The following is a 17,493-nucleotide window of genomic DNA, read 5'->3' on the forward strand; positions in this document are numbered from 1 at the left end:
AGAGTAGCGCTACCAACGTTATGGCCATATTAAAAGTGTGCACACAACTTTGCGAGTGTAAATCCAATGCATTGGTCGCTAAAATAACACTGATAAACTGAACTGTATTTCGTTGCTTTCATCCCGGATTTGTGTTGCGGTGTGAATTAAAGGACATTATGGACGGTAAAGCAGACGTGGCTGCTGCGGAGCCAGTGGCTGCTGCATCGTCTGTGGAAGAGGGAAATGTTAATAAGACAGAACCTGTAAAAAGTAAACGGTCTATTATATTAACACACAAAGCTCTTGTTGCAAAGGTAGAAAAGTTACAAGATGTAAGAAAAGACAAATTAAGTAAGGCTAAAAAAAACTAAGAAATGTAACTCAAGAGCTTATGCAGAGTGGTAATGCAAAAGAGGTAAAGCATACACTGCAAAAAATAGTGCTTTTGTGTGGGGAAGCCAAAGATGCTCATGTGGCTCTGATGCCTTTAATGTCCACTGAAGAAAGTGATAAACAAGACACTTGGTTTGCTGCAAAAATTATTGTTGAAAATGGTTTCATTTCTGAGGTTGAAAAATGGTTGGTACATGATCATGGTGGTGATGATGGTGGTGAAGTTGATGATGTTCACCCTGATGACAGCATATCAAATGTTGCCAGTAGACAGTCTCACCAAAAAAGCATATGTAGTAGTAAAGGAAGTAACAAAAGTGGAAAAAGCAGTAATAAAAGTGGCAAAACCACAGCTTCATCTCTCCTTAAAGCAGAAGCAGAAAAGGCTGCACTTCTCGCTAGAGCTGCAGCTTTAAAGGGAAGACATGCTCTAGAGGCCCAGGAAGAGCAGCTGAGAAGAAAAAGGGAGCAGCTCGAGATTGATGCTGAAATGGCTGCATCCACTGCAAAGTTAGCAGTTTTTCAAGCTGCTGCAGAATGCTCCAGTAACTCACAAGCACCTTCTGATGGAATGAATTCTTACTGGCAAAGGAATGAAAAACAAAACCTAAATTCCAAAGGACTCAATCCTGCAGCAAACTCATTTAAACCACACACGTGGAGTGCAATGCCACAAAGCAGCTTCACAGTGGCACAAAAGGATCCAAGTGCACTTAACGCACACTCTGAGGAAAAAACACAGCCGATCTTTGGATCAAAATATGAGACAAATCGGAAAAGGGAAACAGAATAATTTGGAACAATGCAGTATGGAGATACACAACAAAGCCTCTCTCTGCCAGTCAACAATGTGCAGTCTGCATCAGTGGAGCAACAGCATTTATATTCTGTACCAGTACAAGGAGACCTGTGCACCATAATGCACCGACAAAATGAAATTACAGAAGCTCTGGTCCAACAACAGCGCTTAATGTCCTTGCCTTCTCGAGACATTTCAACATTCGACGGCGATCCTCTTCAGTATAAAACCTTCATAAGAGCCTTTGAACATAGTGTGGAATCAAAGGCTAGCAAAGCTGACTGCCTTTATTTTTTGGAGCAATTTACAAGAGGGCAGCCCAGAGAATTGGTGAGGAGCTGTCAGTACATGATTCCTGACAGAGGTTATCAACTGGCTAAAGAGCTTCTCCAAGAACATTTTGGAAACCAATATAGGATTGGTGCAGCCTATATGGAGAAGGCTTTGACGTGGCCTGCAGTGAAGGCAGAGGATGTGGGAGCACTGCAAGCCTTCTCTCTATTTCTGCGAAGTTGTTGCAATGTTATGGAGGAACTTCAATATGTGCAAGAGCTGGACATGCCAACTAATATGAGAGCAATCATGACAAAGTTGCCATTTAAGTACAGAGAAAAATGGAGGATAAGGGGATATGAAATACTGGAGAGGAATAATCGTAGAGCTTGCTTTAAAGATATGGTCTCATTTATCGAACGTCAAGTTAAGATCATTTCTGATCCGCTTTTTGGAGACATCCAAGACATGGTATGTGGTGTGCCTGTGTGGCAAGTGGAGGGGTGGAAAAGGATCACCGACAACGCCACCTGGGGAGTTTCACCCCAGGAGATAGTTTATATGAGATGGTTAGAGTTACTATAGGTCTACACAGGTCCGTATACCACAGGCAGAGACGTATTTGGCTAAGTAGAAAATAGTTTATTTTACAATCAATTAAAATATCACTTGAACAGTACTGGCTCGTAATTGCGTACTGGGGCCGCAGAGCGGAATGAACAGGACTGTGGAGGCTACGGCGGCCCAAAATCAAATCAAGGGGAGGGGGATAACTAACCAAAAACACCAGTGACACTGCAAACACACACACTCGCAAGGGGTTCGTGAAGAAAATCCCACCACCAGGGATTGGGTCGCCGCCTGGCCCTCCGCACAAGTTATAAAATTGGCCTACCAGTTAATATGGCCCTTAATTGCTACTTAACACACATACGTACACACAAACACACGCACACACTATACTTTAAGTAATTAAGAAAACAAAAAACGAAACAGACCATCACATAAAAGGTAAATAATGTTCCTAAAACAACAAACAGTAAATAATGTTCATCAACAAATTAAACAATGAATACAAAATAAATCTTTTCAAGAATGATTAATAAACTAACAAAATCCTTAGAGTAGCAATAGGCCCCGACACCAGCTCTGTGAAGAGCCTTAGTACATTGCTTCAACACAGCTCAGAAGAGCGGAGGAGTCAAAACGGCTTCAGTGAGCCAAAACAGTCAGAGTGAACCAAACGCAGCCAAATCAGCCAAAACAGCTCCAGTAAGCCAAAACAGCAGTGGGTCCAGGAGATGGTGGCTTTAATAGTTTCTGGGCCTCACCAGCAGGATATTACGGAGCGCCGAGAGGTCTAGGACAACAGAGCAGGAAAATACAATCAGTCGGGAGCGGCACAACAGGCTGAAATGAGAGGCGGACAACGCCGACTTACCACGTGGAGACCGCGCCACAACGCCAACAGGCCCCCAGCAGGGCAGCTCAGCCCCGCCCCGTGACTCCAGCAGTCCGCCACACTGCAGCAGAAACAGCCATATCACCAAACAGTCAACACGTGATTGAGAGAGAAAGCAGCAGTGTGCGCCAATGCACCTTACCCGTAGGCCAAAGGAGAGTGCGCGTCGTTCTGGCGACACGCCAAAGACGCTCGGATGCTGGGCACGCCGCACTGCGCTGAAGGACAGAGCTTGCGTTATGGCAAAACGCTGAAGACGCTCTGGTGCCAGCACGCCACGCGACTTCACCACGCCACAGCCACCACCACGGACGAGCGGAACAGAAAGAGAGAGATCGCACCAGGTGTACCCCGGCTCCTATATATAAGGTGCGCTCCCCGCCCACAAATCAGTGCCACAGGGGGACACAGCGCCCCACTGTGGAGGAGTAAGCCGTGCTCCGGCCACACCTGCATTGAAGAGTGTTAATAAGTTCAAGTCACTCTCAAAGTTCAACAAGGTTAGAGGTAACAGCTTCGCCACAGTCACTGTTAGTGGTGCAACCAAGGGATGTGGAACTTCAGGCTCAGTCCCAGAAAAGCCGGACTTAAAGGCAAGCATTCAAGAAGCATGTGTCTGCTGCTCTCAGTTTCACAGACTGGAAGAGTGTTCAAAACTGAAAGGGAAGAAGCATCGGGACAAAATTGACTTTTTGAAGGAAAAGGGGTTGTGTTTTGGCTGCCTGTGTAGTGGACACAGGAGCAAGTATTGCGACAGGCGCTTAACTTGCGAAGATTGTGGTCAGAACCATCCTACGGTGCTTCATATCTCTGGAAAGATAAGAGCCAGCACAGGAAGTGAACACACTAAAGGCACAGCACATGTTAAACCACCTACATCAGAAACTTGCGGACATACAGGGGCCGGAAAGGAGGATAGCATTTTGCCTATCTTGCCAGTCCAGGTTAAATCCATCAGAGGAAGCAAGATAATACAAACATATGCATTCCTGGATCCTGGGAGTACGGCTACTTTCTGCTCAGAGCATCTTATGCAAAGGCTGAACATTACTGGTAGGAAAACCAGTTTCCTTTTGCGCACTATGGGACAGGAAAGGGTTGTTTCAACTAGCACCCTGAATGGGTTGGAGGTGGCTGGTCTTGGCAGTAACAGCTTCTACAGTCTCCCAGAAGTATTCACACAAAATAAAATGCCTGTAAGCACCAGTAACATTATCACACAGGGAGAATTGCAGAAATGGCCATATCTCTCCGATGTACAGATCCCCTTTATTGATGCTGAGGTCGAACTGTTGATTGGCACTAACGCCCCTAAGGTATTGGAACCATGGGAGGTCATCAACAGCAAAGAGAATGGCCCATATGCAGTACGAACTGTTCTTGGCTGGGTAGTTAATGGTCCCCTTCAGGATGGAGAAAGCAGCAGGCCCAAAACAGGATTTTCAGTGGCTGCTGTCAATAGGATTTCTGTCTGTAAACTAGAGGAAATGCTGAGCAACCAATACAGTCATGACTTGAATGAGCGGAGTTCAGAGGAACAAGGAGCATCAAGAGAAGATATTAGGTTCTTAAAGATGATGGACGAGTCAACACAGCTGCAGGATGGACATTACAGTTTGAAAATGCCCTTCAGAAGGAACCAGTTCTCGCTTCCTAACAACCTTTCTATGGTTAAGCAAAGGCTGCTGGGATTAAAAGGGAAGTTCAGGAAAGATGAACTATTCCACAAGGAATATACCAGCTTCTTTACTGATGTAATTAAGAACGGCTATGCGGAGAAAGTGCCTCAACATCAGCTGGAAGGTGGAAATGGAAGGCTCTGGTATATACCCCATCATGGTGTATACCATCCCAAAAAGGGTACACTGCGTGTTGTGTTTGACTGTTCAGCTGAGTTTAAGGGAACTTCACTCAACAGCCAGCTGCTACAAGGCCCAAACCTGACTAGTTCACTGTTGGGTGTTCTAACCAGATTCAGACAGGAGCCAGTCGCATTTATGGGAGACATTAAATCTATGTTTTACCAAGTTAGGGTGGCTGAAGAGGACAAAGACTTCCTACGCTTTTTGTGGTGGCCTGAGGGCAATGTGAACCAAGAGATGGAAGAATTTCGAATGGCAGTTCATTTGTTCGGGGCTGTCTCTTCCCCAAGTTGTGCCAGTTACGCACTCAGGAGAACTGCAGAGGACAATCGGGCTAACTTCCCACTAGAGGTTGTGGAAACAGTCAGAAGAAATTTTTATGTCGATGACTGTTTGAAGAGCTTGCGCTCAGACGAGGAGGCAGTTGCCATGGTTCAAGCTCTCACCGAAATCTGCCAAAAGGGAGGCTTCACTTTGACAAAGTGGATCAGTAATAGCCGGGCAGTATTGCAAACCATTGAAGAGGAGCACAGAGCGAAAGACTGGAAAGAATTGGATCTGGATAGAGATGAGCTTCCAGTTGAACGAGCTCTTGGGCTGCAATGGTGTGTGGAGTTGGACACATTTAAGTTCAAAATGGCAATGAAAGAACAACCACAGAGCAGGCGAGGAATGTTGTCTATAATCAGCTCAGTTTATGATCCTCTGGGTTTTCTTGCCCCAGTAACCCTCCCAGCCAAAGTCATGCTGCAAGAGCTCTGTCGGAGACGTTGTGGATGGGACGACAACATACCTGCAGACATCAGCCATCAGTGGAGAAGGTGGCTGGAAGACCTGAAAAGGTTGGCAGCATTCAAAGTTGATAGATGCATTAAACCCAAAGACTTTGGACAGCCCATTAAGGCACAGCTACACAACTTCTCTGATGCTAGTCAAGGTGGATTTGGTACTGTTACTTACCTCAGGATTGAAAACTGTTTGATGGTCCATGTTTCTTTCCTGTTGGGTAAGGCAAGAGTTACCCCTCTAAAACCAATAACCATTCCCCGTCTGGAGCTTGCGGCTGCTGTTCTGGCTGTGCGGGTGGATCGAATGTTGAGAGCGGAATTGGAACTGCCACTGGGTCATTCGACTTTCTGGACAGACAGCACTGCAGTGCTCAAGTACATAAAAAATGAGGATAAGCGTTTTCATACATTTGTATCAAATAGGGTAACAACTATTAGAGATGCAACTGAAGTCTCTCAGTGGAGGTATATTAATACCAAAGACAACCCTGCAGACTATGGGCCTCATTCATGAAACGTGAGCAGAACGAATTTGTGTGTAAACCGTTCGCAGACGGAAATTTACGTGCATCTCCGCATTCATCAATATTTTAGTAGCTCCGATCTTTTGTAGCTACTAACAAAATCTACACATGCTGCTGACCACACGTAGTGCTTGTGTAAATTTAAGAACGCATATAAATAATGCTCGTCACTGTTGGAAATTACAATTTTAATTCATAATGCGTTCTGTTATGTACACAATACGCAGATGCCTTTGAAACATGTGATATAAACATGACAAACGATTAAAAATATAACATATTTAGTTAAATTAGTTGGCAATTGGCGGGATTAAGATTCAGATTAAACTCATAATTGTGAATTATCTATGTAAATTGACTCAATAGATTACGCGTTATTTTCTACATGTTAAATGATGATAATAAAAATATAGGCTAATAATAAAATCACAAAAAGGATGTAAACCATTACCATATCTGGATCAATTCTAATTAAACCTCCCACAGTATAAAAGGCCCTCAGTCCTAGTTAATGGTAACCATGGCTGAACTTGCACTTCTACATGATTTGGCGCAAGGCGCTATTTGGAGAGAGCGGTACTTCAGGGATCGGGCAGATCTGTTGGCTGAGAATGATGAATGGTTGATTAGTCGTTTCAGACTACCGAGACCAATTCTGTTGCATTTATGCAACATTATGGAGCCTAATCTGACGAGGCCAACAAAACGCAGCCATGCCATCCCTGCACACCTACAAGTGCTATCTGTGCTTGGCTTCCTAGCCACAGGGACGTTCCAGCGGGAGATAGGTGACAGGTCCGGCATTTCGCAACCATCCATGAGCCGCATCCTGCCTGCAGTTCTCAGAGGTATCATTAAATTAATGCCAGAGTATATCCAATTTCCATATGGCGCACAACGGCAGACAGAAGTAATGCAGGGGTTCAGTGCAGTTGCAAACATGCCAGGTGTTATCGGTGCCATAGACTGCACACACGTACGCATCAAGGCTCCATCCGGTGATGCATTTGCTTACATTAACCGGAAAAACTTTCATTCCGTGAATGTGCAACTGATCTGTGACGCAAAGTGTGTGTTGTTAAACGTTGTGGCACGGTGGCCCGGTGGGACGCATGACGCATTCATCCTGCGTAATTGCGCAGTTGGCACGCGTTTGGAGGATGGAGCTGTGAGAGACGGCTGGCTCATTGGTAAGAATATAGCCTGCATAATCACATGTGTGTGTTATATATGGAATTACCCTTCTATATCCATAGGGGATAGGGGTTACCCACTGACGCCGTGGCTTATGACCCCACTGGCCAGCCCGCAGACACCACAGGAGCTGTCACACCACTACTAACAGATGAAAATAAAAACATTTTTTGGACTCCACTTCTCCCAAAATAATTTCAATCTCCGCTTCGGAAAAATTCTTTTTTCTTTCTCGTTCTCTTTTTCTTTGTGCCATGACTGACAGGTCGACAGGATGCCTCTACACACCTCCTTATATGGTGGTCATTAGCAATTCATGGGCGGGGTTCATGCTAATTGCTGATTACCGGGAGCGCGCTGCCACCTTACGATGGATTGGCATTCATGATCATACACACGTGTTAACGATCAGATCTGAGTTTCCCGCGGCGTTCATGAATCCGGAGTAGGTTTTTAGTAGCGTAGGCTTTTATGTGCAAATCTACGCACAAATCTACTAACGTTTCATGAATGAGGCCCTATGCCTCCAGAGGTATGAAGGTTGGAGATCTGCTGAATGGGGGTAGCTGGATCGAGGGCCCAAAGTTTCTTCTTGACCCAGAAAAGGATTGGCCTGCAGACATCACAGAGGTCACAATTACAGATGATGATTTGGAGGTCAAAAGAGAAGCTACAGTAAACACCATCATTACTCAAGGCTCTCCGACTGCTACTGATCAGCTCTTATCATACTTTTCAGATTGGAGGAGACTCAAAGTGGCAGTAGCATGGGTCCTTAAATGGAAGAGAATTCTGCTGCAGTTGAAACAAAAGAGAAAGGACTTACATGCTCTTGAGCTTCACAGAAAGGAGGCAGGTGGATCATCTCTCAATGTGTCACTGGAAATGGAGAGGGCCAAAAGAACCATTGAAAGCCAGATGTTGTCAGCTGAGGATCTCTTGGATGCTGAAATGGCCATCATTCGCTACAGTCAACAAAAGAGGTTCAAAGAAGAAATTGCTGCCCTATCAGCTGGAAAATCTGTGTCAAGGGACAGTTCTGTGTATAAGCTTGATCCACGTTTGCAGGATGGATTTTTGAGAGTAGGAGGACGATTGAGTAAGGCTGCTTTGCCAGAAGAGACTAAGCATCCACTCATTCTCTCAAAAGATCAACACATCTCTACGCTCATATTGAGGCATATTCACCAACAGGTCGGTCATAGTGGAAGAAATCACACTCTGTCAAAGCTGCGCAACAAGTTTTGGATCACAAATTCTAATGCAGCTGTGAGAAAAATTATATCACAATGCTGCTTCTGCAGGAGATATAAGGGAAGAGTAGGCGAGCAACAAATGGCAGACCTACCGAAGGAAAGGCTCCTTCCTCATCTCCCTCCCTTTACAAATGTCGAGTAGATTACTTCGGGCCTTTGGAAGTAAAGAGAGGTCGAAGTCTCTGTAAACGCTATGGTGTCATCTTTACCTGTCTTGCAAGCAGAGCCATTCATCTGGAAGTAGCTCCATCCCTGGACATGTATTAATGCTATTCGAAGGTTCATCAGTCGAAGAGGACAAGTGTTCAGTATGCGTTCAGATAATGGAACCAATTTTGTAGGAGCAGAGAAAGAGCTGAGGGAAGCGATATCATCATTAAATCATAACCGGATACAGGGAGTTCTCATACAAGATGGCATCCAGTGGAACTTCAACCCACCTTCAGCATCACACCATGGTGGTGTCTGGGAACGTGCCATCCGGATGGTGAGGAAAGTTCTCACTTCTGTGCTGCACTTACAAACTCTGGATGATGACGGTCTTCATACAGTCCTGTGTGAGATTGAGTCTATATTGAATGGTCGTCCCCTCACCAAGCTCTCCGACGATCCTAATGACCTAGAGCCTCTCACTCCTAACCACATTCTTCTGATGAAAGGGAAACCAGTTATGTCACCTGGACTTTTTAACAAGGATGATGCATATGTGAAAAGGAGATGGAGACAAGTTCAGTATATTGCAGATCTATTTTGGAAAAGATGGGTACAGGAATATCTCCCTCTGCTGCAAGAACGCGGGAAATGGAATCAGAAAAGAAGAAACTTCATTCCTGGAGACATTGTTGTTGTAATGGATTCTGCTGCTCCTCGTGGATCGTGGCTTCTGGGCAGGGTTTTGGAAACTTTCCCGGACAAAAAAGGATTAGTACGCTCTGTGCGTCTCCAGACGAAGACAAACGTCCTGGAAAGACCTGTCAGTAAGCTTTGCTTGTTGCAGGAAGCCACTGGCAGTTGTGGATGAGATATAGTGACCACAAAAAAAAAAAAAAAAAAAAAAAAAGGGGTTATGTTTACAAATGGTTGAGTTTTTTGTTGTTGTGTGGTTATGCATGTCACTTAAGTTATGGGCTCTAATTGTTTACACATGAAGGTAATTGTAATGTCCATGACCATTCAATTAGGGGCCGGGGTGTTAGAGCCATTTATATGTATTGGGGTGGTTTCCCAATTGTCACAGTGGGTGGCATATTGGACAACGGCATGTGTGAATGCATAAGTAGAGGAAGAGGTAATTACTCCTCAGGTGTGTTGCTTACCGGGAGAAGCACACAGTTTTTGACCGTCCTTTAACTACCGGCTAACCTTTAAGCCCTTTTGTTTGTTTTATGCCAGTTACTTATGTAAATGTGTGTATAGCAAAGCTGTAGTGATACATGTAAATAAATACGTCTTGAGCGCAAGATCGCAGATGTTTTGAATGACTACAAGGAGTCGCCGCATGACGACGCGTCAATTACGTTCCCGGTACCAGCCCCTCATTGTGGCTTAGGTTTTGTTTTTATCTAAATCAAGTCACAACAATAATCATTTTCATTTTAATATTTTACTTTTATGATAGACTATTCTCCAGATGGGAAACTAACCAAGAACATTTTGTCTGCAATATAAAGTACCAAACAGTGAGAAAAAGAAATAAAGTAATAAAAGTAATAAAGTCGTATAACATAAAACAGTGATCAATGACAAGAAGGACTACACCATACACATATTTCAGCCTAGGTGTTGTTAAGGTTTTTAACCCTCCTGTTGTCCTCGGGTCAAAATGACCCGCCACTGTGTTAAAAACCAAAAAAAAATCCCCTAAACGATATTTTTTTAACTTGAAATTTTATGACTTTTCCTAGATTGGCACCAACAGTAGAAAAAGTGAAATGTTGCTTTTATTCACATTTCCATGTAAGCTGTACAAAAAAAGGTACAAAGGTGGTCTTCGGGTCAAAATGACCCGTGAGGCAAAAAGACTTGAAATCAAGGTCACAGAGTTATTTACACAACACAGAATGTTACAATGTTTTAGTTGTGTCTCAGATCAATCAGTAGCAGAACTAAACAAGACAAATCAGGTGGTCGTCTCGAGGACTGCTGTGCCTTTGATCAGTCTCAGATCAATTAGTAGTAAACGTGAACAAGACAGTAGCAGACGTAAACAACACAAAGGCGTTCTCGCAGACTGCAGAGCTCTTTTTCTGTGGATTTCCAGAGGTTATAAAGGTGCTGCAGATGACAGGACCCCGAATTCTGTCTGTGCTGAAGCCATGAGTGTGCGTTATAACGTTGAAGAGGCTCTAGAGCTGATTTTTTCAGATGTCCAGCAAGACAACTCTGATTCAGAAGAGGAAGTGGAGGATGTATCAGAAGAAGAAGATGGAGAGGAATACAACCCAGAGCATGATGAATCATCTTCAGAAGAAGAAGAAAACCCTGAAGCTGAAAGAGAGACTTTCCTTTCAAAAAATGGCAAAATAACATGGTCCTCAGCAGCATATGACCAACACGGCAGGCATGCAGAACACAACGTCATGAAGATGACCCCAGGACCCACAAGGTATGCCGTTTCTCATGCCCATGACATTGTCTCTACATTCTACCTGTTTATCACACCAGCGATAGAAAAAATAATCCTGGAGATGACAAATCTGGAGGGTTTTCGCAAATATGGAGACAGCTGGAAAAAGATGGATGAGACTGACCTGCAGGCCTACTTAGGGCTGCTAATCTTAGCCGGTGTATACAGGTCCCGAGGTGAGGCTGCAGCTAGTCTATGGGATGCAGAGAGTGGGAGGCCAATATTCCGAGCCACAATGCCACTCAAACTCTTTCACACCTACTCAAGACTGCTACGATTTGATGACCGTGAGTCAAGACCAGCAAGACGTGTGACAGACAAACTTGCAGCCATAAGAGAGGTCTGGGACAAGTGGGTGGAGCGGCTGCCCTACCTCTACAATCCAGGGCCTGACGTAACAGTGGATGAGCAACTGGTTCCATTTAGAGGTAATCTATTTTCATATTTGTAATAAAAGTGATTTTCACTATTGATTTGTTTGACTGTTTTCTGTGACACTGATACTAATCAATGATGCTAATGTCTTCTCTCCAAAGGTCGTTGTCCTTTCCGGCAGTATATGCCCAGCAAGCCAGCAAAATATGGGATCAAGTCATGGGTGGCTTGCGATGCCAAATCAAGCTATGCTTGGAAAATGCAAGTCTATACTGGGAAGCCGACCAGTGGATGCCCAGAGAAGAACCAGGGGATGCGAGTTGTGCTTGATGTGACAGAGGGACTGAGGGGTCACAATGTGACATGTGACAATTTCTTCACCTCTTATGAACTCGGACAGCAGCTCCTGAAGAGGAAGATCACCATGGTTGGTACAGTTCGAAAGAACAAGCCTGAGCTCCCACCTGCACTGCTTGCGTCAAAGGAGAGAGAGAGGTCTTCTCATCAAAGTTTGCCTTCACGCCCACCACCACTCTAGTTTCATACCTCCCAAAGAAAAACAAGAATGTAGTTCTTCTGAGCACACTGCACACAGACGGTGACATTAGCGATCGTGAGGACAGGAAGCCAGTCATCATCCTAGACTACAACCACAACAAAGGAGGCGTGGACAACCTAGATAAGGTGATTGGAACATACAGCTGCAGAAGGATGACTGCCCGCTGGCCCCTGGTCATCTTCCACAACATCATTGATGTTTCCTCCTACAATGCCTTTGTGATTTGGAGAGAGATCAACCCAACCTGGATGTCTCGTAAGCAGCACAAGAGGAGGGTGTTCCTGGAGCAGCTAGGAAAGGCACTTGTAATTCCACTCATTGAAAGAAGGAAGCATGTCCCCCGCACAGAAGCCTCAGCAGCAGTTGTGAAAGCTATTCAGAGTGCAGGAGCTCCTGATCAACCTGAGGATCCAGCTACCACAGCCACTTCCCCAGCTAGGGCAAGTAAGAGGAAGAGATGTCAGTTCTGCCCTCAAAAGAAGGACTGTAAAACACATACTGTGTGCTGCAGGTGTAAGAAATATATCTGCAAAGGCTGTGCACTTGCATACTGCCCTACATGTGCTAATTAGTTGAATGGGTTATGTTATTTTTCATATTTTTGTATTGTACATTGTCTTAAATTGTTCAGTGGAGAAAGAAAAGAAAGAAACTGAGTCATTGGGATGAATAAAAATGCATTCAAAACTCCTTTTTGCACATTTTTTTTTCTTTTCTTAAGCTATAGAAATACAAGTGAAGGGGGAAAACTCAGGTATTCACACATTTTGTGGTGAATGACAAGTTGTTTCTTCAAGCAAGATGAAATTTGGTGTTTAAATTCAATTAAGCTGCTTATATTGGGGGTTTAGTGAAGACGGGTCATTTTGACCCGGAGGACATAGGGTGTATATAGAAAATGAGGACAACAGATAGGGTTAATGGAAAGAGGGACAGTCAGGGTGAAGAACGTATGTTAGATCTTTTTTGGAGTTTGGGAGCTTGCAGTTTTATTGAGAAATGGCCTGAAGACTGGGATGTTGACACACTCTCATGATCTTTGTGCCATGATCTGGGCCTTTGACTGTACTGTCAGGTTACCAAACCATGCAGAGGTACCATAGCATAAGCTCTCCACTACTGTATGATAGAACAGAAGCTGCACCAAAGGTTCTTCTCAGAAAGTGCATCCTCTGCTGCACTGTGGAACAGACATTTTCAACATAAACCTTCCACACCAGCTAGTTTAACACGTGGATGCCCTTGAACCTGTAAGAGTCCAAGAGACATGGAGTTCAACAATCTCCTCTGTTTTTTGTGTGCTGAGGATGATTAGACGGTAACTTTCTGTCCTCCATGCAAGACTGGTTTTGTTTTAACTGGTTAGACGGTAACTTTCTGTCCTCCACACCTCTTAACTATCTCAATAAATGTCTCATTAAAGATTAGAGGTCTTGACCGTGTTAAAGATGCTTGCCAAAGCACGCAAAGCTCGCAATCATATAACTTCCACTTTTGGCAGGAACATTTTTGTTGCTATGTCTCTTCTTATCTTTTTATGAAATACAAAAAAAAAACAAAGGACAATAAGTCACTTACAGTAACAGCTCTTCTTTCTCCTCCATATCTGGTGATAGCAATGGTTCCTCTAAGGTCGACTGTCTCGTTCAACTTTTGGTAGTCAATTAGTCTCCCCTGGTTGGCGTACACCAGTTTCCCCTGAAACCATCACAAAAATCAGCAATTGGCGAATAGAAGCACCGAAAGTGATGTGACAAAGGAACAGTTTCATGACAGAAGTTTAGATCCTCACAACGGAACAGAGATTTGGCATAAAAAAGTTAAACTACACACAGATAGGGCAACAATTTTCTATAAGAAATACTCTATCAATATACTGTATGCAATATATTCATTCAGATTTCCCAAATCTAACAAACAATGGATGGACCAACACCATTTTGATTGATTTTCCCTTGGTTGCACAATATATAAGCATGATTTAGGAAAATATTTTGCTTACTCAAATATTTATTCCTAATCACTGCCTCCTTTCATTACAAGCTTTTCTTTGGCCTCGTCCTTCCAGGATATAGATGGTTACAGATAGTAACATTACAGGTCAACCAGTTTTTGTCCCTCCTAACAGACTGGTTTATAAACTTATTGTACATCATAAAGTGTGCTGTTATCATGATGTGTGACGAACAGAAGCCTCGAGTAAGCTGTATTTGTTATAAAATATAGTTGTGTGGCACCAGTAATCCACCAGTCATTTAACTAAAAAACGTTGTGTAGACATATAAAAACTAAACCTTTCCCCAGACTGTAAGAAGTTAAGAAAAGGACCGAAAGGTTATAGCTACACTGTGTCTCTGCAATAAAATACTGGATGCTTTTTCTGTGACTACATTATATCATTTGGCTTATACAACCCCAATTCCAAAAAAGTAGGGACACTGTGTTGTCATTAAAAAAGGATGCAATGATTTGCAAATCTTATCAATCCATATTATATTCCCAATAGAACATAAACAACATATCAAATGTTGAAACTGGGACATTTTACCATTTCATGGAAAATATTAGCTCACTTTGAATTTGATGGCAGCAACACCTCTCAAAAAAGTTGGGACAGGCTGAACAAATGACTGTAAAAGTAATTGGTAATTGGTATCAAAGGAGCATTTAAGAGAAGTAGAGCCTCTCAGATGTAAAGATGGGCAGATGTTCACCAATCTGCGAAAAACTGTTTTGAAAAATGTGGAACCGTTTCAGAGGTGTGGCTGTATATCAGTTACATTATACAGTATACTTCATGTCCTAAAGAGCCTGACTTAGTAGTACAGATTTGATTTCCAAGACAATGGTTGTCAATCTATTTGTGTTTTAAAAAAGCATTCTTTGGATTTTACCTAAAAACTTCCAATGAGCGGAAACTCATCATTTGGTTAAAGTTAATTGACAGTGGAAATCAGATATTTTCCCTCAGCATCATACAAGGATTTTGAGAATTATATGCAGCCTTTTGAGGTGAAAACAACAACAACACATCCCCGTTTGGAGAAGATTGGGTAAGATACTGTGGACTGTTATATTCAGATACATGCATTAATTGTATGAAGTGGATCAATATAAAGACACTCTACAATCTCTTGATTCATGTGGGGTATTTCAAAGTAAAAATCTTTTTTTTTTTTTAGGATTTTTACATTGTAGGCCTAAGCTAACAAACAGCAGGTTAAAAGTAATAATAATAATAATTGAGCTTTGCTTTGCTCCCACTAAAAATCTGAGATATTTTCAGATACATGTGGGGTAGCTTTTTACCTTTGGGTGTCCAGCAGGGGAGTATGCAGCATATGGCTGAACCACGTCAGGATCATCTTGATCCGGAGGATACAGCTTCTCTTTTTCTCTTGCAGTGTGCAGCACAGTATCAGTCGGGCTCACTGAAATTAAAAGTGATAGTGACCAGTTTGCCAGTGCCAGCTGCATCTTCTTCTGCGTCCATCTTATAATGTAATGTGACATGGTACTTTAAGGGAGAGTTCACAGACAGTTTACTGTTTAATATCACACTGACTGTATCCACTTTTATATCAGCACATTTAACAACCTGTTGACTCACCTACAGTGACCTTGTTGGGGTTCTTGGGGTCAGGGAAGGACAGATAGACCAAGTACTCTTCTCTCCAAGCCTGGTCAAGACCGGTTTCCTTGTCCTGCCATCTGTTCAGCATTAATTGCACTGTTTTCTCATCTCCAGGTGTGGTGGCCATGTGGGGCACTTTAGTCAACTCCCTGGAGGAAGATGAGAGTAAAGAAAGGTGAGATCCGGTAATGTTTTAGATAATTTACTGTCTAAAAACCTAAAAGGGCTATGGTGAATTTAAAGTGGTTCCTTGGGGAAATCTGTATGAGCCTTAAGTCTTTTTAGACTGAGGAATCTTAATGAAAAAAACAAAATAGAAAAGCTGCTTGAATATTGCTTAAAATCTTTTTATAATCCACCTTTTTTCGATTAGACATCCTGTTGATACATTGTTCAGCACGTGAACAAAATCGAAAGGATATAATTGACTGACCAAGAGAATAAAAATTTGATCACCAACTCACCTGAGGTTTTCCTTGATCTGGATGTTGTCCACCTCAGACATGAACTTCTCAATAAGGCTCTCGTCCACATCCTTCGCCACATCCTTCACCCAGGACGGCGCCGAGCTGCCGCTCTTGGTGATACCAAAGTGGCCGATGAGGATTCCTGCGGTCAGGACGACAGCACCACACACACTCATTCTCCCCTTCATCTTCAATCAGGATCAGGAATGTTGTGATGTTGCTTAGGTAAGAGAAGATCCTCACATCCGATTCTCAAATGGTCACTGCAACACCAGTGCATCTGCAGATGTCACCTCCCATAGGAATACAAATCGATAGACATCCTTGTTGTAAAGTTTACTCATTAATGTGCGTTCATGGGATGGACTTTATCCATGTATTAAACATTCACATTGTTTCATTGTGCTATTCCAGGTGATATTCAGCAGTGCCTTAATGTATTTTGTTTGAACTGTTTCTATATTGCAATTATGATTTGAAAATGGATTTCTGGACTTATTCTGGATGAAAAGTGTCCCTCTACAAAGGATTACATAGGAGGATGGACTTTATATGTTCAATAAAGCTAAAAGAATTGGGTTAATCTGGATTCACTGATGAAAAGCAATATATTGCAATATAAGCATTGGTAAAAAAAGGTAAAAAAAACTACTCCACATATATCTGAAACCATGTTTAAATATCTTAAAAGATCTCTGACTGTCAGTGGGTGTAAAGCAAAGCTCTGTTATTATTATTACTTTTAACCTGCCCCTTGTTAGCACATAGCAGAGCTGCCTGGCGTATATGCCTACAATTTTAAAAAAATCATTAAAATACCATTGCAACATAAGATTTTACTTTGGAATATTCCATATGATTCAAAAGATTTTATACTGGTCCACTTCACTTCCGCCATGGCCCTCGTGGCCCTCGTGAAATTCCTGCCCTGGTCTGTACGCTGTCAGGTCCTCCAGTGGGCTCATGCATCCAGATTGGCCTGCCACCCGGGGGTCCAACACACGTAAGCCAGTCTCCGCCAGAGGTTTTGGTGGCCCCACATGCCTGAAGACTGGGATGTTGACACTGTTAAGAGGCTCCTCAAGTCTCGGCGCCGGGGGAAAGGTATTCAGTACCTGGTGGATTGGGAGGGCTACGGACCTGAAGAGAGTTGCGGGTTTCCACCAGAGACATCTTCGACCCCACCCTCATCAGGGAGTTCAACCGTCTGCACCCAGACCAGCACAGTAGGACGCCTGGAGGGTGTCCATAGAGGAGGGGGTACTGTCATGCTCCCTGTAGGAGTTTTCTGCTCCTTTA

General features: G+C 43.3%; 1 protein-coding gene and 1 pseudogene across 1 annotated transcript; one reads left to right on the forward strand and one right to left on the reverse strand.

Moving 5' to 3' along the window:
* The first annotated feature begins 8,843 nt into the window (after positions 1 to 8,843).
* Positions 8,844 to 12,780, forward strand: LOC131974396 (piggyBac transposable element-derived protein 4-like; annotated as a pseudogene).
* Positions 12,781 to 13,290: 510 nt separating this feature from the next.
* Positions 13,291 to 16,370, reverse strand: LOC131974397 (aminopeptidase NAALADL1-like). The gene is made up of 5 exons (XM_059336685.1): positions 16,192 to 16,370; positions 15,704 to 15,876; positions 15,403 to 15,524; positions 13,672 to 13,791; positions 13,291 to 13,341 (listed from the first exon to the last, which is right to left on the reverse strand). The coding sequence occupies exons 1-5, from the start codon at positions 16,368 to 16,370 to the stop codon at positions 13,291 to 13,293; spliced, it is 645 nt and encodes a 214-aa protein (XP_059192668.1).
* Positions 16,371 to 17,493: the final 1,123 nt, after the last annotated feature.

The sequence above is a fragment of the Centropristis striata genome, chromosome 7 (genome assembly GCF_030273125.1).
Source record: "Centropristis striata isolate RG_2023a ecotype Rhode Island chromosome 7, C.striata_1.0, whole genome shotgun sequence".
In the NCBI taxonomy this organism is placed as follows: Eukaryota; Metazoa; Chordata; class Actinopteri; order Perciformes; family Serranidae; genus Centropristis; species Centropristis striata.

Bases quoted from the DNA above. Each gene is read 5' to 3' on its own strand.
- LOC131974397 (XM_059336685.1), bottom strand. From the start codon at position 16,370: ATGAGTGTGTGTGGTGCTGTCGTCCTGACCGCAGGAATCCTCATCGGC. The intron at 15,525-15,703 runs GTGAGTCAACAG...TTTTAATTTCAG, and splicing joins CCCCAACAAGGTCACTGTAG to TGAGCCCGACTGATACTGTG. The intron at 13,792-15,402 runs GTAAAAAGCTAC...TGATGGTTTCAG, and splicing joins CCCCTGCTGGACACCCAAAG to GGGAAACTGGTGTACGCCAA.